This window comes from Poecile atricapillus, chromosome 22 (genome assembly GCF_030490865.1).
Source record: "Poecile atricapillus isolate bPoeAtr1 chromosome 22, bPoeAtr1.hap1, whole genome shotgun sequence".
In the NCBI taxonomy this organism is placed as follows: domain Eukaryota; kingdom Metazoa; phylum Chordata; class Aves; order Passeriformes; family Paridae; genus Poecile; species Poecile atricapillus.
The window spans coordinates 6,773,201-6,800,609 of record NC_081270.1 but is presented as its reverse complement, the minus strand read 5'-3'; the positions used below and the strand labels follow the sequence as shown (position 1 = coordinate 6,800,609).

At 50.6% G+C, this 27,409-nt stretch overlaps 2 protein-coding genes across 3 annotated transcripts; one reads left to right on the top strand and one right to left on the bottom strand.

Moving 5' to 3' along the window:
- The first annotated feature begins 2,974 nt into the window (after nucleotides 1–2,974).
- Nucleotides 2,975–5,289, top strand: UBXN10 (UBX domain protein 10). Its single transcript, XM_058855362.1, has one exon. The coding sequence runs from the start codon at nucleotides 3,006–3,008 to the stop codon at nucleotides 3,858–3,860; it is 855 nt and encodes a 284-aa protein (XP_058711345.1). The 5' UTR covers nucleotides 2,975–3,005; the 3' UTR covers nucleotides 3,861–5,289.
- Nucleotides 5,290–5,928: 639 nt separating this feature from the next.
- On the bottom strand, nucleotides 5,929–17,889 carry LOC131587450 (ATP-dependent RNA helicase DDX19B). 2 transcript variants are annotated; one of them, XM_058855352.1, is made up of 12 exons: nucleotides 17,753–17,889; nucleotides 16,802–16,850; nucleotides 16,419–16,472; nucleotides 15,411–15,546; nucleotides 13,529–13,621; nucleotides 12,829–12,931; nucleotides 12,170–12,284; nucleotides 11,846–12,023; nucleotides 11,256–11,493; nucleotides 10,113–10,275; nucleotides 8,872–9,063; nucleotides 5,929–7,749 (listed from the first exon to the last, which is right to left on the bottom strand). In XM_058855352.1, the coding sequence occupies exons 1-12, from the start codon at nucleotides 17,807–17,809 to the stop codon at nucleotides 7,688–7,690; spliced, it is 1,440 nt and encodes a 479-aa protein (XP_058711335.1). In that variant the 5' UTR covers nucleotides 17,810–17,889; the 3' UTR covers nucleotides 5,929–7,687. The 2 variants fall into 2 exon arrangements, with proteins under 2 accessions (XP_058711335.1, XP_058711336.1); XM_058855353.1 differs by lacking the exon at nucleotides 17,753–17,889 and adding an exon at nucleotides 16,076–16,241.
- Between the last annotated feature and the right edge of the window lie 9,520 nt (nucleotides 17,890–27,409).

The following is a 27,409-nucleotide window of genomic DNA, read 5'->3' as shown; positions in this document are numbered from 1 at the left end:
ACGGGCTGCAGTGCCTTGGTTTTTAAACCATTAGGGCTGAACCCCAAAGATTTGGGTATTTAAGCAGGGTGACACCACCGTGGTTTTGCTTTGGGTGGGTTGGAGGAATGGGAATTCCTGCTGGGACAGCCCAGGTACCACGGTCACCGATGGGTGGAATTGGTGAGAGACCTCTGAGCCACCCCCTGCTCCCACCACTCCTTCTGGAACCTTCCCAATGTCCCGGGGCTGCTCCTGTGCCACCTGAGGCTGTCACAGAGCCCACAGAGGGTCACGGCTGTCCCTGAGCCTGGGGATGGCCCCCGGGATCACACCAGGACATCCCAGCTATTCCCAGCCCTGCTTCTAGCCCTGGGTCCACCCTGGAACATCCCCAGATCCATCCTGGGACATGCCAACTGTCCCACTCCTGCCTGTTCCCATCTCCACTCCCATCCATCCCTGTTCCCATCCCTGCTCCCTTCTGCATTCCCATCCCTGTTCCCTTCTGCATTCCTGTCCCTGCTCCCTTTCCCATTCCTATCCCTGTTCCCTTTCCCATTCCTGTCCCTGCTCCCATTCCCATCCATCCTGGTTCCCATTGCCGTTCCCGTTCCCATTCCCATCCCGGTTCTTGTTTCCCTTTCCCATTCCCATCACCATCCCCGTCTCCATCTGTCCCAATTTCCAATTCCCATTCCCCATTCCCCATTCCCCTTTCCCAATTCCCATTCCCAATTCCCATTCCCAATTCCCGTTTCCCATTCCCATTCCCGTTCCCGCGCGCTGCGGGGGGCGGGGTCTGACGGGGGCGGGGCCGGGGCGCGCGCCCGGAAGTGCCGCTGTCGCCACGGCAACGGCGCCACGCGGCGGGCGCGGGACCGGTGAGGGGAGAGCGGGGCCGGTGAGGGGAGAGCGGGGCCGGTGAGGGGAGAGCGGGGCCGGTGAGGGGAGAGCGGGGCCGGTGAGGGCGAAGCGGGACCTGTGAGGGGAGAGCGGGGCCGGTGAGGGGAGAGCGGGACCGGTGAGGGGAGAGCGGGGCCGGTGAGGGGAGAGCGGGGCCGGTGAGGGGAGAACGGGGCCGGTGAGGGGAGAGCGGGGCCGGTGAGGGGAGAGCGGGGCCCGTGAGGGGAGAGCGGGGCCCGTGAGGGGAGAGCGGGGCCGGTGAGGGGAGAGCGGGACCCGTGAGGGGAGAGCGGGGCCCGTGAGGGGAGAGCGGGACCCGTGAGGGGAGAGCGGGGCCCGTGAGGGGAGAGCGGGGCCGGTGAGGGGAGAGCGGGGCCGGTGAAAGGGGAGCGGGGCAGGTGAGGGGAGAGCGGGACCGGTGAGGGACCGGGACCGGGACCTGTTTCTGGGGCTGCGGAGCCGGGCTCAGCCAGCGGGGCTGCGCTCCTGCCCCGGGGCCCGGCACTGAAGGCTCTGCCTGGGGCTGCGCCAGCCCTCAGCAGGACAAGGGACAGTGGGCAGGGACTGATGTGCGGGAAGTTCCACTTGAACATGAGGAAGGACTTCTTTAAACACCTGGAACTGCCCAGAGAGGGTGTGGAGTAGCGGGGATATTCCAGACCCATCCGCAGACAGTCCTGTGCCCTGTGCTGGCCCTGCTGGAGCTCGGAGGGGACACCAGATGAGTTTCCATTGTCCCTTCCAGCCTGACCCAGCCTGGGATGCCGTGCTGTGTGTCAGGGCTGTGAAGTGCCAGCCTCTCAAGCCCTGGGGGCACCTGTGGGCACAGCCCTCCCTGGCTGTGGTTCCCCATCCCAGCCCTCACCACAGCCCACGTTTTCAGCCTGTCCCCTCTAACATACGCCGTGCTGGGGCAGTGCAGACACTCGCGGAGGGTCCCACCAGGTTGGTTGGGTGGTTGGGGATTTATTCTTGGAAGTGGCAGCGTCACTGAGACTATCTGTAAGTGCTCCCGTGCACTTGGGAGTTAGTTGTGCCTCGGTGCGTTGTTGCCTTGGAGTTTATTTGTTAGCGGTAAGGTACAGCCCCTGTCCCTCCCACAGGCTCCTGGGAAGCCGGGATGAGTCACCAGGGCGAGTGTCCCTGTCCCCTCCGCTGGAGGCTCAGGAGGGACAGCTCTGTCAGCTCAGGCTGGGCACGGTGTGCTGGGACTCTGCCTTGGCTGTGCTGAGCTGGAGGAGAAGTGAAATGTTAAATAACAAACACATCGCTGGCAAAGCACCACAGGGGCTGTTTGCTCTGTTTGGTTTAGAATAGAATCCCAGAAGGGTTTGGGTTGGAAGGGAACTTAAAGACCATCTTGTTCCACCCCTGCCATGGGCAGGGACACCTTCCACTGTCCCAGGCTGCTCCCAGCTCCATCCAGCCTGGCCTTGGGCACTGCCAGGGATCCAGGGGCAGCCACAGCTTCTCCCCACCCTCACAGGGAAGAATTCTTTCCCAAGATCCCATCTAACCCTGCTGAAGTTTCCAGCTTCAGAAGAAAGTTGTTCTTTTCATCAAAAACTTACATTCAGTGGCAGAAGCTCTGGGTCAAACTTTACACAATTCCTGCCAAAACCAGTCCCTACAAATAAATAATGCATCTCCCACCCTCTGTGACTCAGCCCTTTGTTCTTAAAAAAAAAATAACACCTAGCTAAGTTGAGAACGGACCTCATGAAATTACATCTACTTGCTATCCACTTTGGGCTGGGGTGAGAGAGCTTTTTCTTTGATTTTAGTCCTTGCTCACCCTGGCCATGATAGTTAAACTTTTTTGAACACTGTTGTGGAGACATCTGGTCAAGGGAGGGGATTGTCCTTCTCTTGGGCAGCCTCACCTTGAACACTGTGTTCAGTTTTGGGCACCACAGTATTAAAAAGACATTAAACTGTTAGAGAGTATCCAAAGGAAGGCAATGAAGGGTTTCTGCAGGGTTTCTGCCTGCCCATGCAGTGATACCCCAGATTTATTCTGTCATTACCTGACACATTGCACAGTGTGGGAGCCTCAGGGAGGTTGAACTCTCCTGGCCAGTTCCTGTAACTTTTCTCTCTGCTCCCAGCCCGCAGGTGCGATGGCCACAGCGGCTTTCTGGGACTCAGCACCAGCTCAGCTCCTCTTCCCTCCAGGCACAGCCACTCTGCTGTGCACCATGCACGTCACCAGGCCCAAATCTGCCAAGGGACAGAGGCCAAGCCTGAGCCACCATCAGGGAATGGAAGCCTGTCCGTGCCGTGTGCCATCTTCCTCACCGGCAGCCTCCCCTCGGGAATTGCTGAACAGCTGGAGAGCACCACTCACAAAACCAGCATTCCCACCTGTCCAGGTGTCTCCTGAGAAAATCCCAAAGCTCCTGCAGCAAGTGCCTTTGAAGAGCTCCTCGTCCCTGAACAAGTACCGGGTGCTCCCCTCCATCATCCGGAAGGGTGTGGGGAGCGACGCCGTGGAAGCGTTGGCTGAACGGACCGACCGGCTGGAGGTGACTGAGGGGCAGGGGGATGCTCCAAAAACCATCAAGACTTTTTCTGGAGAACAGGGATCTGCCAGCACATCGTCAGGAAGTGACATTCCCACTGAAGAGAGCTCCCACATGCACTGTGCCCCTGAGCAGTGGGGAAGGCGAGCGAGGCAGGAGAGCCCTCGGGTGTTCCCTGGAAGCCTGGAAGAGCCGCACGTGCTGCTCGCTGTCCGATCTCCCTCTGGGCAGAGGTTTGAGCACCACTTCAAGCCCTCTGACAGTCTCCAGACGGTTCTTGCCGTGGCAGGACAGAAATTGTTGGCCAACTACCAACAGTGCAGCGTTGAAACCATGGAGGTGCCCCGGAGGAGCTTCTCTGACCTTACAAAGTCCCTTCAGGAGTGCGGGATCCTCCCCAAGTCTGTGCTGTGCATCCGACAGGACGAGCAGCACGATGCAGCAGATCTTTAGGCACACAAAGATGCTGTGGGTCCTTCTTCTTCCAAAAAACTGAGAGTCTGATTCTTCCTGCAACCTACTTCTTTATCTTCCAACTCCCACCAAATACCGGTGAAGCAGTTATGGATATGTAATAGTATTTGAAATAATATTTCAGAAAATAGCATTTCAGGTGCATAAACCTGATTCATACAGAGCAGCTTGTGTCATCTGTGCCATCACAAATTTCTGCCTCAGCACCACCAACCTTCAGCCCTTCTGGTTTGTTGAAGTTGCTGATGTTCTTTGAAAACTCAGGTTTCCAAGTCCTCTCCCCTTGTCCTTTTCTGTGTTTTGGGAAGGTATCAGTTCTCTGAATGCAGAAGCACCATTTGGGAAGGTAGAAGCAGAGCTGGTTTAGCTACAGGAGCACCTTCAGTAGCTTATCTTTATCCTAAACTTCTTCTCAAGAGACTGAAAAGGAGATCAAACCCCAAAACCATCTGGAAATAGCAATATTAACACATTAATGAGTTATTGTGAAGTATTAAATTGCAACACTGATCATAAAATACCTGTGAGGGCTCAGGTGTAACCTCAGTCCAGCTCTTAACTTTGACTAAATAATCTTTTTAAGAACAAATAATTATTATTCTGGTTGTCTTGAGGAGCAGCAGGATTTTCTCTTGAGTTTTCCTCCTCTTATTCAGCTCATGTGATCCACAGGTAAGAAGAGATGGATAGTTAAGAAGAGATGTTAAAAGATAATTCCATTTAACCCCTCTACACTACAGGGAGTTAGTCCAAGGAGCAAGTGCTGCTTTGGGAATTTTTAAATAAGGTATTAATGGGATTTGACTGGGAATTGGCTCAAGGACTAAGCCATCTTTTACTAAACCATCATTAAAAGGCTGGTTGTGTGACTAACCAGGTTTAGGCTAACACAATGTGCTTGTGCTAAAATATGAGAAATATCTTCTAGTTTCTAATGGAATTTCAAAAGCAGTGATTTTTAATCTCCTTTAAAAATGGAGCACTTGCCACACAGATGGACTGACTTTAAATGTTTTGAGGCAAACCCAGTTTATTTTGAAGCTCAGTGTAACTGCTAAAACAGCACAGGAGCACAAACACAACAGGAGCAGAAAGCTGATTGCTGGTGCTGGCTGTGAGTGTGGTACCTGATGCTAAATCAAGTGTTCAGCAGCTTTATAAAATCACTATGTGATGGAGCAGTGGTCCCTGCTGCTGTTGGTGATGGGAATCACTCAGCAGCAGCCCCAGATATTGAAATATATGGATGCCTTCAACAGAACCATGAAGTATTTCACTTGGTTTCAGGAAAAAGGACCATTTTCCATGTTTCCTTCAGTGGTAGGTAGTTAATTCCCTATTTCTGCCTGTTGTGTGTGCTGTTAACTCCTTCATTTCAGAGTGTTTCCATCCTGTGTTAAATAAAACCTTTTAGGCTGAAACTTGAACATGAAATGATTTACATGAGCTGAGGTTTATCCATCACACCTGCTCTTAAACCTTTCATTTGATGGCAAATACCTCAGGGGCTGCCCAAAGGGGTTTTTGGAAGGTCAGCTGCCCTCCAAGAACCTTCCTGAAGTTTGTACCTGTGAGAGAGCAAGAACAATCACACAGTTCTGCAACTTGGCTCACAGTGGACTTCTCATGCTGGAGGATGTTCCTCCTGGATATCTAAGATAAAGCTGGATGAGTTTAGTCCTAATCACCTCACCCAGGCCACAGCATCTCCAAAGATGGGTAAAAAAATACCAAATCTTGATCTAGGCACACACAATGCAGAAAACACCTCTTTTCTCCCTCAGTTCTCCTTCTCTTCCCTTCAGAACTGTTCTGGGGAGATTTTAGCAGCAACTCTAAGCCCAGCACAAGGGGAAGAATATTTATCTGACCTCATTTATTGTGTAGCATCATTTAAGAAACTTCTTTGTGGGAATCTTTTAAGAATTTCAGCATTAAAATTCATTCTGTCACAAATATAAAACTTCTCAGGACTTCTGGCTGAGAATATCCTTACTGAGGTTTTTAAACACCAACAAACCATTCAAGCAAGAAGTCAGCAAAGGGATTGTTCAGTATGTGTTCTTTAATTCCAATTAAAAGTACATTAGAAACAGCACACAGGACCAGCAGCAGCTTCCATGACAATTCAACCCAATACTCTGCTGTCACCAGGTCATTCAGCTGTACTAGGAAAGTAGGTGATTAAATCAAGTCTTCCACTCCACACACAAGCACTCACTCACCTGCCACTTTAAATAGGATTCCAACAGAATAAAAATAGATACACCCCAGAATACAAAAAAGTTTAATTTTAAGCTGTTTTTTTTTTTTTTCTTCACTAAAGCCTTTATACAAATTGATAAAAGGGTGCACAATTTCCTAAAATTTTAGGTACATTTTAAATGAGCCTTTTTTTACTTGGTAAAAGGATCCATATTCCTGTCTTTGAACAGAATATGATGGCCAAAATTGCAAAGAAAACAATTCAGTTTAAATTTACAATTTATACATTTGTTTTGACATGATTCCCACACTGAGTAGCAGGCCCATGGCTGCTCATGCATGTCCCATTTCCCCCAAACACAGAGCTGTGCACCCTAAATTCTGTTCAGGAGCCTCCTTCTCCTGGAGACTGGGCTGGGGGAACAGCCCACAGCATCCAGCTGTGTGCACAAGAGTGGTCCCAACACACAGCAGGCATCATCCTTCCTTCTCCAGGAGCTGAGAATCTTTCCTTTTCCACGGAACACCCCGGGGCAGGGACCAACAACCTATTTTGCACTATGGAGCACTTCCCACCTGTAATTTGGCTGAGCAATTGAACTCAAAACTCTGGTACTGAAACATACTGCAACAGGTAAATTTGGTGTTCTAAGGGTAAATTGTTTTGGTCAATCCAGGCTATCATGGGTTTTTTTTTTGTTGTTCTTTTATTCCTCTATCTGATGGGTGAAGCCAAACAGCTCTGTACATTATCCATGCTGAGCTTCACAGCATGGTGCATTTAACCACATGGTGAATTCCATTCAGAGGTGAATTTAATCAGGCAATTCATTAGTACAGTTCCCTTCATACTGCCCCTCCCACCCCACCCACCCACACCTTAACCTTGGCATGAACTTCTGTAGTGTCACCACCACCACCCAGGGCACGGAGAGCGGCCATCCCAACAAATCCAGGACAAAGGAAAAGAAAACACTGCCCAGCAAAGCCACACGGCACCTGTGTTTGCGAGAAGGAGCTACTGGAGACATCCTCAGGACAATTTATGCAAGGAAAAGCAGGGCAAATCCATCAGAAAGCCAGAAATGAGTCTTAAAGAGCTCAGGGGAGCGCGCCAAAGAGAATGACATCCTAGTTTGTACAAGTTGAGTATTTAGCCAAAAACCAGCTGCCTTGTTTGGGGGTTTTAGTTTTTTTTTTCCTTTCCTTATGTCCATTATATATTCAGCTGTTGAATTTAAACTGATCAGGTTAATGCTGCAAATTATTCCAATTAAAGGCAATATTTTTATTTTTTTTTTTCCTTTTAAAATTTTAGATAATTCCCTATTGCCTCTCTTTTGGCAAGTGTATTTCTCAGAATTCCAACAATCATCCCATTTTAAGGCTAAACTAAGAAATGTTAAAAGCTTCTGTAAACATTTCCTCTTCCTCCCCATAGTTGCACAATTTGAAGTCCAACTGCAATTTTGAAAATGAGGTAATTTTTGTGTACTCATATCTTGAAGAGTCCTTTTGAGAGGCTGTGCCAATCCAAACGCTGATCCAATTGTAGTGGGAGAGCTTCCACAGCAGGGCACACACCAGTTCCAGCAGCTATTTCAGTTATTTATCTTCTCAATTTCATCCAAGTCGTCAGTATCCAATTTGTTTATCTTTTTGTCTGGGAAAGAAGAGAAAGAGGTCAGATTTTGTAACACAGAGCAGAGAAGGGAACACTGCTCTCCTCAGCTGGACTCGAGTTTTGGTTTACCAGGGAATGTTCAGTCAGGTTTTAAAAATACGAATTAAAACTGTTTCATTTTATCAATCTGGGTACTCCAGTGCTACCCACCCCTGGAAAATCAACTTCAAGGACTTCAAGGCAGCCAGCAAACACAGCCTTGTTGGAGTGTGAGACAGAGTGTGAGCCCTTGTCTCTGACATCCAGGAGAACACTGAATTTCACAGAACATGAAATTTATGAGCGTGTTTTCATGGTGTTACATGAAAACAACTGTTAAAGTTAGAAAAGCTAAAAGTGTGAGTGTGTAAATTAGAAACTTTTCTTAAGTCACTGGGTGAAAAAGTTAAAGTTTAGAGTTTAAAACAGTTTAGAAAGCAGAAGACAAGATGGAGGATTTAGAATGTTGTCTATTTTCCTTCTTCATTTTCTTCTTCTAAAGGTTTTTGTGTAGTAGTAGGTGATTGGATAGAAAATGCCACAGTGCAGCACAGAGGTGTTGGGTCATTGGGTCATTAAGAAAAATAATATACATGTCAACTGTTAATTGGATAAGAATAAGTATAAAGATAAAAGAACTGCATAGTTCAGGGCCATTTTGTACCATCAGAGCCAAAATGAGCCAGGTTGTAGTGATTTAAACCTGTGCAGAAAGTCTGGAGAGACCTGCCAAGTTTTGTGATAACATCCTAATAAACACGAGAAACAAGATCCTAACGAGCTTTGGAGTTTTCTTCCTGACCTGGAGAACTGAAATAAACAGAACTCCCTGTGAGGGAGTATCCCAAAGGAGCTCAGAAGAGACTGAGAAATCCACATGTGAGAAGTGGTGCAGCAGAATCAGAGAAAAAACAGATCAAAAAGTTACACAGCCTGACTTATTCTCCTGTCACAGGCAGCAGGGCACAGTCCCAAGTGACACTCCACCAAACCCTCCTGCTGTGCTCCTCTGCCACCCGTTTAAGGCTCAACAACCACCCTCTGACCTGCTCAGCATCCAGCAAGTCAAATTCTGCAGCCACTCAACAGTTGAGGGGCAGGAGGAAGGCTGAGGGTACGTACTGAAATGTTCCTGGATTCTGTTGAGAATGTTCATGCTGTGCTTGCTGTCCACCATGTTAATGGCCAGCCCTCGCTTGCCGAAGCGGCCGGTGCGGCCGATCCGGTGCAGGTAGGTCTCGTTGTCTGGGTTCCCATCCTTATCCACAGGCAGATCAAAATTGATAACAACAGAGACCTGCTCTACATCGATCCCTGACAAAAAGAAAACATCAGGTTACAAACTTGACTCTTTTTAGAGTAGGAACAGCCTCCTCAGACTCTGAAATGCTGCTTTTCTACAATATCCTCGCAGGGAATATTGGAAATAAAAACTATTGAGCTGTTAGGGCAGAGAGTCCCACTGAAACAGCCAAAGGCACTTCAATATTTTGGAAATTCTACCAGCACTTAAATATTTCAGAATCTCTTTCCTTCCCTGCAAAGCTCTAAAGACCACTGTTTTTTACCAAGTACAAACCTGTCTTAACTGTTCTAGGATGTCAAATTACACCACAAATTCCTACTGGGACAGTGAACTGGATTTCAGTATTTTTCAGTTTTCCATCCTTGGACACATGTTCACTGCAAACCCTGAAGGTCAGCAGCACAAAGCAGGCTTGGTCATCCACAGCATGGACTTTTCCAGTTCCAGCAGCAAGAATCCAACAAGGAATCCTGTGTTTGCTCACAGGCATCCAGCGCAAGGACACCAATTTCTCCCAGCTGGAACACCCAAGGATGTGAATTCTTCCTGTGAGCTGGCCAGGGGCATGTGTTACCTCAGCAAGTGCTGCTTCCCCTCCCTGTGATCCCTTTTGGGGTTACCTAGAAAGAGGCCAGACAAAACTAAAGGCATAAAAAGTGCTTGTATTTACTGAAGGGCCTCAGGTGCGTTTTGGGCAGATGAAGCCCCCCAGGGGCTGCACCCAAAATGTTCCACGGCTCACTTTGGCTTCTCACACTTGTGTAAGTTTGGTCCATTGGGGGTTAATCCTGCAATTCCAGCTGCAGGTAATGAAGTCATTTAACCCAAGTTTGCTGTCCCCAAGTCCCTTTTGTTTCCATTTCTGGGGCTCTGAGGCAGTGAGGTGTCCTTGACTGCCAGGCCTGGAGAGGAATTTTGTCTGCCCAAAGCGGGAGAGCAGCAGCCGACACCGTGTGTGGAGTTCAGAGCCCTAAAGAACTCCAGGATTACAAATCCACGTAAAATATGAAAACTAAATTCCTAAAGCATCACCTGGCCCCATTCCACCATGTCCTACCTCTGGCACAGACATTTGTGGTCACCAGCACCTTCTCCTTGCCCTCTCGGAAGCGCTCGATCACAGCAGCTCTCTGCTCCACCATCATCTCCCCGCTGAGCAAGGCCACCTGATGGCCCTCCCTGGACAGCTCTGCCGCCAGCCACCCTGCCGTCTTCCTGGTCTGCAAAACACAGCCAGCCACACATTTGGGAGAGAGATTTAATGCTGGAAAGCACCAGTAAACCTCTCTGGGGGCTCACTGGAAGCTCTGTGGCTGCTCAGTTTTTGTCTCCCTTACAAACTGTATCAGGAGGAAAATACACCTCAGCCCTTGATTAATAAAGGACACGTTTTCTTTGGGCTCTGCTCCTTGGGTTTCACTCTGCTGGAGAGTGACACTACACATGTACACTGAAAACTCATAAAAACTGTCACAAAACCACAACTACTCAGCTTGGAAAATAGCAGGGTCAGACCTGAATGCAGTTGTGAAATCCCACAGAGGCTCTGCACAGCCTTGAACTAAACAGTTTTTTGAGCTCCAACAAAAAAGCCTAAAAGCAAACTGCTGCAACAGACTCCAAACACTTTCATCCTGTCTGAGCTCACTGTGACTTGCTGTTCTGTGCTGTCAACACTGATTTTCCCTTGAAAATTATTATGGTGGCTTCCAGAAAATGAAAACCAAGTCTCAGTATGATTCACAGTGAGATCCCAGAGGTGTATCCTCAATTACCTGAGGGAAATGAAGTCCCAGGAACAGCTCTGTATCAGCTAGAGAAGCACAAGACTTCCCAATCCTTCATTCTGCCCTATTTTCATGCATTTTCCAACCCCACTTTTTTTTTTTTTCTTTTTTCAGTAGTTCAGAATTTTGGAAAAATGTGCATTACTCAGAGCTTTCCTTCAGAGGACTTCAGGGATAACAGTGACCACTCAGCAATAAAAAACCCCAGTGTTGTGTTGTCTCCTGGATGGACAAACCCAGAGAATCAAACCAGCCAGCACTAATGTGGCTTTTAGGATTTCACTCAAAATGGGAGCCACAGAAGCCAAAAAGGGCAATTCTGTACTCAGTTCCTTTGTGGAAACCTGTCTTGGTTTCAGCACTTGCAGTCTGAGGGGGTCACTCTAGGAGTAACATTCCCTGGAAGCACTCACATGGCAGAAGATCATGGCCTGGGCAATGGTGATGGCACCGTAGATGTTACACAGAGCCCGGAATTTCTCATCTCTGTTGTTGCACAGAACATAATACTGCTTGATGGTGTCCAGGGTCTCCTCCTCACGCTTCAGTTTGATAATGTTTGGGTCAGGAACAACTTTTTGAGCAAACTTCCACACAGAATCCTCGAAAGTGGCTGAAAACAGGAGCATCTGGCAGTCCCTGGGGAGCATTCTGAAAGAGAGAGAAATAGGGAGGGTTCCCACACAACACTGTCATCTCCTGATATCCTGATGGAATTCAAAGGAGAACAAGCCTGGAACCAGTAATTTCAGTGCCTGGAAAGACTAAAACCAATCTTACCCACCCATGATCGCTCCCTCATGGGACCACAGGCATCCAGACTTACCATCTTTAAAAGGAATAAACCCTGCTCCAGGGACAGGATTTTTATTCTGTAAGGAAATGAAACTGCTTGTCATCCCCTGATATTGTGCCTCTGTGTCAGTGCCTCACCCTGGACTAGAGCTAAGGTATCATTTCAGTCTTGTTTCAGCCCTGCTGTCCCTGTGGCACTGCTCTGTACCTCTGAATGCGGATGCTCTGGTCCTGGTGGCCCTGGGTGGCGATCATCACATCTGCTTCATCCAACACAAACACCTTGATCTTCTTGGGGTCTATGAATTTCAGTTTGGAGCACCAGTCCAGCACGGTGCCGGGCGTGCCGATGACGATCTGCTCCGAGATCTTCTGCCCCCTCTCCACTGCCGAGACAGAAGGAAGGGCTGCTCTAGGGTGGCTGTGCAGGCAGGGAAATGCTCCATCCCTCTCTGACCCAGCTATTTCACCACCTGACTGCTCTGAGGAGCATCACTCCCTCCTCCTGTTTGTGCTGTTTCCCCTTACTCACGTTTGTTGCCTCGGACAGCGTACGCAAGTTTCAGCTCTGGGTAGAAGTTTCCCATCTGTTCAATCACTTTTCCTGTCTGAAGTGCCAGCTCATATGTTGGGGAAAGGCACAAACACTGGAGAAAGAGAAGGATAACAAATGAGGTGATCAACATCCAGGGCAACACTATCACACTTGGTTTTTAAAATCTTTGTTGAAGTTTTCTTCAAGACAAACATCCAAGTGGCTGAACAGTTTCTCAATCATCCCATGAGGAAATCTGATTTAAAAAGTCCCTTTCCAGGCACTGTCTGCTCTGTTGTCACAGTTCCTTCTCTTCTACACCAAACCCACTGATCCAGCCCCCTTCAGTCTGCACTATTTCTCTGATTTAAGTCCTCCCAGAAAGATTTAACTCCTCACAGAGCAATGGCACCCTGTGTGATTCACAGGAAGGACTGACTTTGAGCTTTGAGCAAAATCCACATCTTTTGCACTGAAGGCACTTTTGATGAATCCCTAAACAACCATGCCCTTTAAGCAATTTAAAAGAAATAACACCATGGCTCCACCAAGCCATGAATTTACATCTGAAGTCCTCCCAGCAGCTCAGGCTCTTCACTAGATGGCACTGCACCACCAGGGAACACCCCAAAACAGCCACATCCCACAAACTTTACCTGTGGATACTTGTTCCCAGGCTCAACCCTGCTGAGCATGGCCAGGACGAAGGCAGCTGTCTTGCCAGTACCGGACTGCGACTGCGCGATGAGGTTCTGCGGGCTGGGGGCACAGCAGGCACAGCTCAGAGGGTGAAGCACCACGGTGGCATTTGAATCCTGTCACATTTAGCCCTGCTCTGGATCCATGGCCAGCCCAACCAGCTATGCTCCATTATTACTTCCTGCCCAACGTTTCTCAATAATGGAGATTTTGGAAGGAGAACTGTGGTTATCTCGTAGTAATTTCCCATTTCACACACCTTCCCCAGTGGCTCAGACATTCCCCAGAACTTCACACATTCCAGCTCAGGGTTGTGGAGAGGAAAATCAGAACCAAAGCTACTCCTACCCACCCAGGATTTCTGAGCTATTTTGGATTATTTCTTCCCAAACTAATGAGGAAAATGGCAACGACCTCCCAAACCCCACAGCACTGAATGCTCAGTACCAACCCTAGGAAAAGGACAAATCCAGGGCTCACACAGTTAAATCCAGTGTCACATAGTTAATAACCACAGAAACACCATGGCATGGGAACCCTTTCTCCATACCCTGAGAGTTTCTCCATCACCCTCCTCTCATCCAAAATTCAGGAGCAGCACACTGAACCTTTCAAATCTTTCTATTCTGGTAGAGAGTAGGAAGGAAGTGTACGTACGGTTCAGCAAGCATCATGGGCAGGGCATTCTCTTGGATCTTAGATGGTCTGTTGAAGCCCATGGCATAGACTCCTTGCAGGAGCTGTGGTTTCCTGAAAAGGGAAATTTTTATATCATGACCTATTTAAATTCATTTAGTTTCCATATTTGTACAAAAAGGTGAAAAAAACCCTCAAGAAGACATCCTAGGGCTGTCCCTGCTACAATCCCACCCATGAAAGAACTGTGGTTAGAATCTGGAAGCTACAAGTGACAGCAGGAAGTCTGGACACAGGAAGCTTTACAAAAACCCCTGGATTTAATAACTCAGCCTGCCTGTCCCAGCTTGAGGGCAAAGCCTGTGTCTGGGGCCAGCACTGCTTGTTCCAAAGCAGCTTTTCAGACAATCCAGGAATCCCAGAGCAGAAAGCATTAATCCTGTCCTTCAGGCCAATCCCATTTGCTCAGCCATGTCTAATCTTGGTGCCAAAATTATCACTCCTCGATGACTCAAACACGGGACAAAGCGTGAGGAACAGGATGAAGGGATCATGAGCTCTTTGCAAGGACTTGAGGAAGTTGTGTGGATTCTGTAATCCAGCTGAGTGATGCTGGCTCAGGTAAATGACTGATCATTAGCTCGGTTTGCTGTCACTACACTTTGTGATCTGCAAACCAACCCTCAGACCCACAACTGTGTGGTGACACTGCAGGTCGGCAAACTCTCATCTGCTGCTTTCTCTGAGGGAGCTTTCCACTCTCAGCAGACACTTGTGCAGACAAGGAGAACCCAGAACAACCTAAATCCATGAAATGGTGCTGGAAACTCTCAGCTGATGACCCCCAAGTGCTCTCTGGATGCTGTGAGTGCTCTCAGAAGGGCTCTCCTTTCAAAGCAGGTTACAGGTCTTGTGCCCACATTTCCCACTGCAGTAACTTCCTATTCAGCACAACATGCTTTTGCAAAAATCCTCTATGACTTTCCAGCCATGGCCAGAACAAAAGCTCTTTGAAAATGTAACCTTGTGCTGCTCCAAGCAAGGACAGACGAAGCCCAGCTCTGCACCAGTTGCCAAGGATACCCCGAATCATAACAAAATGAAGACTCAATTAGGCTGCCTGTCCCTGTCATTAACTCCCTGGGATTGTTTGCCTTTTGAAACACAGGAATGAATTAGTCTAACAGGCACTGCAGGACCTCAGCTTCTTTTTGTAGATATTCAAGCACAAACACTAACAAAGCAAAACATCCTGGCATTTCATGGGGAGAAGGCTCTTTAGCTCCCATTTTCCTGCAGAGCTTGTAGAGCAACAAACCTGAGATCAATGCAAGCATGACAATCCCAACAAGATGCACTCTTCAGCATATTAATAAATATACCCATCAATCATGCCTTAAATTCAGTTATCATCCCTTGAAAGCTGCACTGGTGGAGCTTTTCAGAGGAGAGGAAGTCAGAAAATCCTGGTCTGTCCAGTACCTAAATCCAGTATGCTGGAAAAGATAAGCTTTTCCCTTTGTGCTGTTCACTGCTGTTGTTCCAGATGGAAACCCCCAGCAGGCACCCAGATAAACCAACTCTCCTTGCATTTAAATAATACAAATGATACACTCACTTATTAATGACAGGTCTGCAGTAACCTCAAACACAAACCCATGTACTTTTAAGTGATATGTCCCAAGCAACCAGGGAATTTTTCAGGACATGAGGAGAGGTTCCAATTATCCTATGGACTCCAAACTCCCATCTGCTCTGGCAGTTTTAGCAAAACTGCTCTCTCTCCCTGAGTTTAAGAATAAGGCTCCCCATGACAAACTGAAAAATCCAGTTATAAGGGAGCCTATTAAATATATCTGATGGCAGGATTTAACAGCTCTGGCTCATCCCAGCAGGCACTTACAGGCGCAGCTCCTCAAAAGACTTGACAGAGTAGAGGGGTGATGTGGGATCCCTCTGCAGCACCTCCACCTGATTTGTGGTGTCAACCAGGTTACTGCGGATCAGCTTGTTCAGTAAGGACTGGGCAGCTCTGTCCTCTGGGAAAGGAGGTGGAAAACAGAAATCCATCAGTTACAGCCTGTTCCAGGTCTTGCTCCCACTGAAATCCTGAGCCACTTAAAAGGGACAAAATCCCTCCAAATAGTGAAATTCTTCAGTGGAGTGTAATGGCTTGAAGAGCCCAAACCTCCTGGATGAGACATTGAGAGATCCCAGAGATTCCCCCATTTAATACCCAGGAAGACAAATCAAGCAAGCAGTGTTCTAAGAGGGACTTTTTAACAGATCCAGATCTCTGCTTATTTAAGATTATTTCAGCTTAGCATCTACCTGGGGCAGGGTCAGGCCTCCTCAACCCCCACTCTGACACGTGGGCAGACACCTCTTAAGAGTTTTATTTTTAAGGAAACTCTGAGAATAAACAGTGCTTTAAAAGATTTCAGAGCTGAATCACAAGGGCTGAGGATAAGGGAGATCCAAACGAGGTTAAACTACTGCACTTTGGGGTTTTGCTACTAAATCTGTTTCCTCAAACCACCTTCTGAAAGATTTCGAGCCGTTACCCACCTCTGAACAGCCACTGCATAAACGCAACTTGTTGGTTGCTACAGCAATCCCAGCTCCAGGTTATCCAACTGCTCCTGTATCCAGTCCTGCCTTGAGGATACTGCTATCCCCTTATTTCTCTCCACTCTAATCCAGGAGTCTCCCAAGTTATTACAGGACACAATGCCTTTAAAAGTGTTATGGAGGAAGGACATGTCTTACAATTAAGTCCTTGGGGCAGGATACAAGATCAGCTGTCCTGAGACATAAGGCAGACTTACTTTAAGTATATATTAAATCAATAGAATTATAATTAAATTAAATTAATTTCCTTGCCAAAGGTTTTTTTCAGAAAGGCACTCACCCTTCTCCTCATCCTCCGTCTTCTCCACATTGTCATCTGCCTTGACAACGGCACCTGAATTGGAACAGTTTAAGGGGGCACAGGTGAGGCCAGGCCTCAGGGACAGCCCACAACCCCAGAACTTTGGAAAATCCTGGGAAAAGCTAAAAAACAGCTCATTTTCCTGAGGAGAACTGCCTTGCAGTGCAGAGGAAACATGAGCTCCAAGTGGAGTTTAGCAACCACACCCCGAGACACCAAAATATTTAGTTTGTGCTGCTGCTTAATCTCAGCTCTTCTGGAATCTCATGATTTATCAGGAATTTACTTTGGCAGCAGCGCTCTGAACCCCCACAGGGAAACATTCCACCCTTTCCAAACCCATCTGAGCAGCTGGAACTCACCATTGGCATCTGGTTTGGTTTTTTCATCCTTCAGGTGTAAAGTGCTCAGCTAGAAACGAGGAAAAACACAAAATCAGAGAAATTCAAATATAGCTCCCTCTATTCTAACTGCAGCCAGGAAAACCTGAGCTTTGGATTTATCAAGTATTGCACAAACCCTGCTCAACTGGAAGGGATGAAGATACAAAAGGAACTTGATTTCAAGAGTTTTAATATGGCTATTTCTAAGCAGGAGCTTTTAACAGAAATACAAGTTTTTCTAAGCTGTAATGACAACACAGGGAAGGGGTTGTTTTCTGTGCTGCAGCCTCCACTCCCTAATAGCTGTGCTGATGGAAAAAGGGACAAAAATCAGCATTCCAGGATGGAAACAGGATCCATGCACCGTCCTGGCCGGCACAAGAACAAGATTCTGTTTCACCACCCGAGATGTGCAGGAAGAGCAGCCCCGAGGGTCTTCCCCACATCCTCAGCTCAGTGAGTGTTCTCTGCTCAAGAACAGAAAAAAAACAGAAAACAATTTTTCTGAGGTACGAAGTTACATCTTTTCATTGAAAAATCTATGAAAGAAAGAGGGATTTTTTTGGATGCTGGAAGACAGAGCCGAGGCTGAAGCGGTGCAGTGTCTGGATGGAGGGTGAGGGGGACACCAGGGACGTCTTTGCCCTTTGGATGCGCAAAAAAATGGATGAAGGAGAAAAAAAAATTAAAAATAACGCTAAGTAAATAAGTAAGTAAATATATAAATAAAATCGGGGGTTTTGCTTATAAAGGGACAATCAGATTACCCTGCCCCCACGGTAGAAAATGAGGAGAAAAAGGCTTTCTGCCATCGCTGTTTTCTGTCAGGAGGAGGCGGAGGCCGCGCGGCCCGGGGGACCCCGCACGGCTGGACCGGGCCGGGCCGGGCCGGGCCATCCCGAGCCCCCGCGGGCCCCGGCGCGCACTCACCGACTCGGCCGCCGCCTCCTGCTCGTCCACGGCCAGGGCCCACGAGTCGGTGGCCATGGCCGGCCCGGGGTGGCCGCAGCAGCCGCGATGGCGCCAGGCGGGAGCGGCGCCTGCGCGCCCGCGGCACCGCCCCGGCACCGCCCGGCCCCCGCGCACCGCGGCCGCGCACCGGCGTTCCGGGGGCAGCGCGTTCCGGGGGTGGAGGGGACACGGCATGGGGGTGAGGGGTGCTGTGGGGCTGTGAGCCTTTTGTGGGGCTGTGAGCTCTGTGGGGCTGTGAGCCTTGTGTGGGGCTGTGAGCTCTGTGGGGCTGTGAGCTCTGTGTGTGGGGCTGTGAGCTCTGTGGGGCTGTGAGTTCTGTGGGGCTGTGAGCTCTGTGTGTGGGGCTGTGAGCTCTGTGGGGCTGTGAGTTCTGTGGGGCTGTGAGCTCTGTGGGGCTGTGAGCCTTGTGTGGGGCTGTGAGCCCTGTGGGGCTGTGAGCTCTGTATGTGGGGCTGTGAGCTCTGTGTGCTCTGTGGGGCTGTGAGCACTGTGTGGGGCTGTGAGCTCTGTGTGGGGCTGTGAGCTCTGTGTGGGGCTGTGAGCTCTGTGTGTGGGGCTGTGAGCTCTGTGGGGCTGTGAGCCCTGTATGTGGGGCTGTGAGCTCTATGGGGCTGTGAGCTCTGTGTGGGGCTGTGAGCTCTGTGGGGCTGTGAGCTCTGTGTGGGGCTGTGAGCTCTGTGTGGGGCTGTGAGTTCTGTGTGTGGGGCTGTGAGCTCTGTGGGGCTGTGAGCTCTGTGTGGGGCTGTGAGCTCTGTGTGTGGGGCTGTGAGCTCTGTATGTGGGGCTGTGAGCTCTGCGGGGCTGTGAGCTCTATGGGGCTGTGAGCTCTGTGTGGGGCTGTGAGCCTTGTGTGGGGCTGTGAGCTCTGTGGGGCTGTGAGCTCTGTGTGGGGCTGTGAGACCTGTATGTGGGGCTGTGAGCTCTGTGGGGCTGTGAGACCTGTATGTGGGGCTGTGAGACCTGTGGGGCTGTGAGCTCTATGGGGCTGTGAGCTCTGTGTGTGGGGCTGTGAGCCTTGTGTGGGGCTGTGAGTTCTGTGTGTGGGGCTGTGAGCCCTGTGGGGCTGTGAGCTCTGTGAGCTCTGTGGGGCTGTGAGCTCTGTGTGCTCTGTGGGGCTGTGAGCTCTGTGTGTGGGGCTGTGAGCTCTATGGGGCTGTGAGCTCTGTGGGGCTGTGAGCTCTGTGTGGGGCTGTGAGCTCTGTGTGTGGGGCTGTGAGCTCTATGGGGCTGTGAGCTCTGTGTGGGGCTGTGAGCTCTATGGGGCTGTGAGCTCTGTGGGGCTGGGCACTCAGATCCCCTGTATGTTGAGGGGGCCGGCAGTCAGGGGCCTGGTGCCCTGAACGCTGTGGGGCTGAGATCAGAACCCCGGTGTGATCTGGGGTGAGATCAGAACCCCGGTGTGATCTGGGCTGAGATCAGAACCCCGGTGTGATCTGGGCTGAGATCAGAACCCCGGTGTGATCTGGGGTGAGATCAGAACCCCGCTGTGATCTGGGCTGAGATCAGAACCCCGGTGTGATCTGGGCTGAGATCAGAACCCCGCTGTGATCTGGGCTGAGATCAGAACCCCACTGTGATCTGGGCTGAGATCAGAACCCCGGTGTGATCTGGGCTGAGATCAGAACCCCGGTGTGATCTGGGCTGAGATCAGAACCCCAGTGTGATCTGGGCTGAGATCAGAACCCCGGTGTGATCTGGGCTAAGATCAGAACCCCGGTGTGATCTGGGCTAAGATCAGAACCCCGCTGTGATCTGGGCTAAGATCAGAACCCCGCTGTGATCTGGGCTGAGATCAGAACCCCGGTGTGATCTGGGCTGAGATCAGAACCCCGCTGTGATCTGGGCTGAGATCAGAACCCCGCTGTGATCTGGGCTGAGATACAGCCTGTATCCCACATGATGTGGGGCTCAGTCCCCTGTGTGACATGACCAGGTCCCCATGTGGGGCTGGGGCTGTGCCTCCTGTCCCGTTTGGGGCTGGGGGTCAGACCCTGCTGTGCCATCTGGTGTGGGGCTGGAGCTTCTGTTTCCCATGGCATGGAGTCCCTTTGGCAGCCAGGGCCTGGGGAAAATCCTGCAGACATTGTGACATTTTCAAGGGAACAGCAGCTCCGTCTCTGGAACAGGGATGGAGGTGAAAACAAAGTACTGGGATGAGTCATGGAGGTGTAGAACTGACAGGAGCTGCAGGAATCATTTCTGTCCTGTCTCCTGCTGTAGGACAGGAGCTGGCTTAGACCCGGTATCAAACCTGTTCTTTAAAGGTCCTGGAATAAAGAGGAGTAAAAGGAAAAGTAGAAATGAAAGAAGTGTGGGAAGAGCCTGTGAGATTTCCTCGCTGGGCTGCTGTTCCCTTCCTTGAGCCTTGTTTGACAGAGCAGCTCTCAAGGAGGGTCCAAATTTGTGTTTTTACCAGTAAAATGGCCAAGCCTGCAGGCATCAGCCACAATTTCCCAAACTCAGGATTATTTCCCTGACTCAATATTCCCCCTCCCCATTAATGGAGACACTTCATTTGTTCCCACAGCCTAAAACCTCCATCTGAGCTTATTTCTTTCTGTGCTGAGAAATCTCATCCCAGGCAGAGCTGGACCCTTCACTATTGCTCTTCACACCAACTGTGGCAGTTTCTTCCTTAAAATATCATTATCAAATAATTATCAAATAATAGAATATTATCATCTGATGCTTTCCCATCTAATTCAGTTTCCTGTTTGGATGTGGTAGCCCTTTGTCCCTCAATTTATCAGGATCCCTCCCCAGCCCCACATGTGAATTTTGGGGTCTGGCAGCTTTATTTGTGGAGGTGATGTCACAGCATTTTTTTTTCCATGGCAACAGGAGGATGCTGAACACAGGAGCTGAACAAGGAGATTTTCAATGGGAACTCAAAGGCAAGTCTGAGACATTAATTAGTTAATTAGGGTAAAAATAAAGATAAATGTGGGAAATCCCAGAGGCTGACGGGCTCATGCTTCCAATTTAATATTTTCTTGCAGACACACCTCCCATAAACACATTTAATTTGGATTAGTCCCATTGTAGAGAGGAGAAAACAGGCATTGAGAAGAAAACTGTGATCAGGAAACACTGGCTGGGGGCAGATCCTTCCAACACCTCCTTTTTCCTCCTTGACCTTGGCTACAATAATTCCTTGGGATTTTCAGGGCTGTGCAGCCTGTCAGTGAGGAGTGACTGTGGTGGGTGTTTCTGTGTTCTGCCCATGAGGAAGGAATTTTCTCCTCAATCTCTGGAGCAGGGATGGGCTCCTGGAGGTGTTAGGTTTCCTGTAGGTTCAATGCAAGGTCCTTGATTCTGCTGGAGACTCTGCTGTCATATAATTTCATATTTATTCATTTAGATGTGAGATAAATATCCAGATAACTTTAAATAAATGCATAATTCCCCTCACCAGCAGACTTTGACTGTGCTGGAATGAGAGATCTCACAATGGTGGAGGCTGGACAGTGGAATTTCCTCTGGTCCTGACACACCAAACAGGTCAGAGTCTTCCTTGCCCACACACAAACTGCTGCAAGGAGGAAGAAGAGGAGGAAGAAAAGGAGGAAAAGAAGGAGGAGGAGGAAGTCCCTGCCCTGTGTCATCACTTTTCAATTATCACAGTCTCCCCACAGGGTGATTATTTGTTTCTTCAGAGCATTCCAGGCTAAGGAAAATGACATTTACATACAGAGCACACATGGAGGTCATGGGAAGTGCTTGTTGCTGTCCATCCAGCAGGAGATTTGGTTTAATACTGGGTTTTTTTCTGTTTTGTTTGGGTTTTTTTTTCCCAGTTTTGAGCCTGTCTGAGTCTCCCAGCACAAGAACACCGCTCTTGCACACTTGAGTGAGCTGGATAATGAGCCTGGAAAGCCTGTCCTGTGCTTGGCCAGTCCCAGAACCCACCCAGGCATGAACCACGACTGGAAATACTCCTCTGTGCTGCTTAGAGATGCTGCTGTTACCTGGCCCCAGGTGGGTAAAGCCACATGCTGAGAGATGGCACTTAGGTGACCTCAAATTCTACTTTTAGCTTGTCCCCTCCCCAGTTTAATCTCATTTATACCCATCCCATTCCCCTCTGCTACTCCCTGGCAGGGGCAGGCCCTCATTGATGGTGGAGTGTCCTGGGCAAAGCCAACCCGGAGAAGATGAGGAGGAACAAAGCCCTGTGAGCTGTTCTGGGCAGCACTTTTGACCACATCATTGATGGCCGTGGTGATGCAGCTTCAGCATCAGCACTAAATATTAATTCCCCCCAAAACAACTCCATGTGTGTCCTCCTGTGGTCTCACACTTGCATCATCCACCAGGTCAGATGCTGCTTTGTCTTCTAAACAAATACCCCAGTGCTACCACATTTGTTGGTTTGAATCCCAGGATTTCTCCTGACATATGTTATTTTCTTCCTAGAAACCACGAGCCGTGGTAAACAAACATTTACAGGCACTGGGAACATGGGACATGGGTTTTTCCATGGCTGACTTATTTGTCTGGCAAAAATCATAAATTCTGGAGGTTCAGGGCTGAAGTCAGCTGTAAGAGCTGGGCTTAGGAAAAAATTAACTTGGACAGGCATTTGTTTGTGGATTTTCTTGCTATTTCCTGTAAACCACATTGTTCTTGGGGAGCAAGATGGGTCATTGGGGATGCCATGTCTGGTCACCCCCATCCTGTGACATGAATGTGTCCTTGGAGGCCAGGAGGAGAAAGAGGAGCTTTACCCTCAGTGTGCTCTGAGCCAGGCTTGGTGCTTTGAGAAATGTCCAAGTGTGTGCTCCTCCAGCTGCCTCAGTTTCCCCTTTCTACAATTTGTTTTCCCTGGGTTTAAGTGTAATTTGCTCAGGGATATCCCACCAGGGATATCCCTCATTTCTCCTGTGGGGAGGGTCCTTGTAGACCCCCATGGATGGGCTTGAGGGGCTTTGGGCATGAGCTGAGATGGGAATGGGGGCAACAGCAAGGGTGGAAGAGAGACACAGCCTAGGGCTGCAGAGGAGGCCAGTGAGAGGTGATGCACCCTGATTTTGGGGGGCTTTAGTGTGCTTTCCTTCCTTCGAAAGAGGAAGAGGATGACAAAGGTGAATGCGGTGGGTTCTTCCCCTCCCGGCAGCTGCTGCGGAAAATCCCGGGGAGACAAATCGTGGGGATGGGTAAGGGGAGTTCGCAGCTTCTTTTTTTCCAGCAGCCTGCCCAGCTCGGGGGCATCTCCTCCGCCCCTCGCCCTTTCCCTCCCCTGCAGCCCCCGGGCTCAGGAGGGGAGCGAGGGGAGGGAGAACCGCCAGGGTGTTCGGGGGCATTGTCATGGTTACCTCCCTGGCAAAACAAATGGCTCCACTGGGTGATGATGATGATGGTGATGATGGTGAGGGTCACCCAGACAGCTCCGGACACTCTGAGTCAGCGGTGGGGGGCGACAGACCCACCCTGGGGATCCAGAAGCCCCCCATCCCAGGGGAGCCAGACACCCCGCCGGCTCCGGGCAGAGCCTCCCCGCCGGAGCACATGTTGCTGCAGCCGCTTCGGTAAGAGCCTTCCTCTCCCTCCCGGGACCCCCAGGACTCCCCGGGATCCCCCAGCCCCGCTGCTCGGTGGGGAGGGTCCCGGGGGGTGAAGGCACCGGTTGCTGAGGTGGCTGGTGGTGCAGCGCTCCCCCACCCCAAGCCCCGGCGCTTGCTCCTCTCCCTCTCTCCCTCCCTTCCCCTCTCTCCTCATCTCCCTCTCTCCCTGTCTTCCAGAGACAGCGCTCCGCAGCCGTGCCTGCCGCCTTCGGGATTCCTCCTGCCCCTCCTGCCCTCCCCAGCCCAGCCGCAGAGGGGCTGGAAGAGTGGGTGAAGTTGCTCCAACCCCCCCATCCCCTTCTTCCTTCTCCTCCTCCTCTCTCCCAGGAAAGGTAAGAGAAGCAGTGGCTACTCTCCAGTTGCTCCTGCACCTTTTTAGCTCCGCAGGGGTGGGTGTGAGGGGTGTGTGTGTGTGTCACTTCCCAAGGCTGTGCACCATCCCAGCACAAAGCCGCTCACTGAAGAGATCCCTGTCATAATATTTGTGCAGGCACAAGCCCACACTTTGCAAGCTGCTGCTTGCCAGCCTTGCTTTTTCCCAGCTGGATGGTGAGTCCCAGAACATCCCATCCCTCCCCAAAAATTGTACAGACATTAGTAGTGACTGTGTCCATCTCTGTGCAGGCAGAGGACAGGGATGGACGGGGGGATGATGCTGGGGGTGACAGGTTCTTGCTGTCCCAGGCAGCCAAGTGGGATAACCTGTCTGTGGACACAGTGTCAGGGGAAGGAGGAGTGACCTTGGCAGGGTGAGGGGGGCTGATCCCCCCATTAAAGGGTCAAAACACTGAGATCTGGCTGGAATCCACCACACTGGCTGGGGCAGGGCAGGACAGGGGTGGATGGAGAAGGGCTGTGCTGCTCCTGGGGGTCCTGTGTGTCTCCTTGGATGTGGATGCACCCCCAGCAGGAATCAGGCTGCCTGGTGGGTTTAGAGCCTGTCTGGGCCAACATCCCCCCTCTGGCTCTGCCCAGGGATCATCCCCCAGCTGTGAGCCCAGAGAGCTGGGGGTTAACTAAACCCCCGTGTCAGAAATGTGTGATTAACAGCTCTAGGAAGGGGCTTGGGACATAAACCCAGGTCTGTGAGACCTAACTCTGGGGCCAGGTTGATGGTCCAGGACACCTGCCAGGGTTATTTATGGCTGGCAGTCCCCAAAATCTGTCCCTACCAGGGCTGTCAACCATGTCCCATCCTGGCACTGCATCACCTCGGGAGGGGGGACCTGGTTGCTTCCACTGGGCTCTGGCAGGAGCAGCTGCTTCCCAACCTTTCCCCAATTTCCACATCTGAGGCCTCAGGGTGCCCTTGGGGCCAGCAAGCCTTGTCACTGCTGTGGCAGTGGGGGGACATGTTGTCACCCTCTGGGGGCCTGCAGTGGCTGTTCTCCTTCCTGGTTTTCTCCAAGTGGGATATTCTGCTTGCAGTTAGAGGCTGGAGATGGGAGAACAGTTCCTGTAGCTTTTCCTGAGAGTGTCTCACAGCTCTGCCATGGTGGATCCATGGCTTTTCCAGACAGGACAGTGCTATGGGTGCCCTTTCAAACCTCATCTCCTCCTGTGGCTTCCTACAGATATTTTGGGGGGTGATCCCAGTTTCCTGGCCAGGTTTGAGCCTTGTGCTTTGGGAGAAAGCAGCTGGAGGACTCCTGCATGTCTTAGTCATGACCTGCAGTGATGTGGGTCAGGTAGGTGAAGTCAGGGGTCCCTCAGCAGCTCCCTGAGCCTTGCTGCCCCTGAAAACCAGGGAGAATTCCCAAGGGTGACTCCACTTGAGAGCCCTGAAAGTCTGGAAAACACAGGGCTTCTCCTGTCTGGGATTTACAAGCAGGAGGAAGTTTATTTTCCCGTGGTGATGGCCCAGGAATGCTGATGGGAAAGCTGTGGTGCAACAGGCATCCTTGGCCAGCTCTGTCCACCTGTACATCTCCACAGGGCGCTCCGGCTGTCGTCATCCCTGCGAGCCACTGGATGTCAGTGTTGATTGAGACAGACGACGTGGAAGGAATATTTTACCCAGCCGCAGAAAAACCACTGAGCAGTGGGGATGTGGCCCAGGTCCAGCTCGGACCTGCAGCCCAGATCTCCAAGGGAACCCGTTTGTGGCCGGTCAGGGCGGGGCAGTGATTGCTCAAAAATGCGTCTGACACAAGGTGTGGCACCAGGGCTGGGCTTTACACGGCTGCCTTGCTGTCCTGGGGGGCAGAAATAACTGGGCTGGCCCTGATTCCTGCCCTTCAGGCCGGGGGGAGCTGTGTCAGGTTTTATCCCAGCTCCTGCTTTGGTTCTCCCAATCCTGTTTATGGTTGTGGAAGCCACAGATCCTGTGGTGTGTTACAGATGGGACCCCAACCCACTCCTAGGAATGGGGTCCTGCCAGAAGCCAGGCTGTGTGCTCACCGTTTTGCTCAATTTTCCTTTTCAATACACAAAAATACACCTCAGAGGAGCATTATTCTTTTCTCCACGTGCTCAGACAGATTTTTCAAGGGCACATCACCTCTTAGAGACACAGCTGGACACCCAGGAAGCTCCAAGCAGCGCTCCAGGCACCACCCCGGTTTTCCAGGCACATAAACACCTTTTCCCATCCCATAAAACCCATCTCCAGGTGCTCAGGAGTGCTGGGACAGACGCAGGGGCTGGAGCCTGTGCTGAGGTCACAGGGACCATCCACAGACGTGGCAGCAGCATCAGCGCCTTCCCCGTCAGTCGGGCACAGGAATTGGCCGAGGGTATTGCCTGGAGTGGGGTGATCACGTTTCCGTGTCTCCCTCCCCTCTGTGGCCAGGAGGAGCAGTGGATTGGCATGGAAAGGATGCTTACAAAGGAAGGAGGGGGGGAAAAAAAGATCAATCCAGCATCAGCCTGGTGTGGCAGGTCCAGAGCACAGCTGGCCAAGGGACAACATCTGTCCCCATCCCTGAGGTGCTCCCTAGTTGGTGGGATTATAGGTGTATTTTGAGGTGTATTTTGAGGTGTTTGGAGATGTATTTGAAGTATTTCCCTTTTTCCTGGCGTGCCAGATGCAGTGTGAGGTGGGGAGGCACCTGGCCAGGTCTGGGGTGGGATGGCCCTGCACCTGCTGTGTGTGGGAGGCAGGACACGTTTGGTGGCAGTGAGGGGACACGCTGAGGACTGGGTGGGTCTAGGGGCACCCTGTGCAGCATCAAGGTGTTGGTAATTTTTTTGGGGGATGCAGGGTCCCACCAGGATCCTGCATCCTGAGAGTCCAGCCTGAATGAAGACTGAGTGCACATCCCAGAGCAGCAAAGGCAGGATGGGGAGCAGGCAAGGGGCTGGTGCTGAGTTCCTTGGGGAGCACAGGGGAGAAATTCCAGCCTTCCCACTGCTCTCCATCACTGCAGCCTCTCTGCTGCTCTCCCTTTCCACGCTGCAGTCACTTGATGGCGTTGGTGACACGAGCTGTGTGGAGCAGCCCCATGGCTCTGCTGGCAGCATCCCCTGTCAAAGGGTTTTTACCGGGAAGAGCCCTCTGAGCTCTCACTGTCCTTGTGGGGACGATTTTTTGGCTGGCACAGCAGTGAGGGCTGGTGCCAGGCTCCTCTGAGCCACCTGGGAGCTGCACAAGAGGTGCAACTCTCCTGGCTCTCCTAAACAGGACAGGGCACAGGGTTCTGCATCTCAGCAGAGTTCCCTTAGTGTTGTCCTGGCCCAGGTGATGCAGAAATCCCTGCTGGCAGGGTGGTTCCCATGGGAGTTTTGTCCCCAGTCTTCCATGGGTGCAGGAGATATGAGGGGTTTGGATCTTACCCATGGCTCTGCACTAAGTCCCTGCTTCCAAGCTGAAGTCACACTCTTGCAGCCCAAATTCACCCCTCTGGCAATCCCATAATGAATTCCTGTTGTGCCAAGCTGGTAGAGAGCTTCTTCCCGTCATTATTTCTTCCCTACAAGGTAAAATCATTCCCCCTCCCTCCTCCCTGGCACCTGGCATTTAATCACTTCCCAATACCTTGATGGCCTCTGCCACATCTCAGAGTGATGGGACCTGTGTTATCTCAGGTGAATTCTTGCCAGTTCCCGACTT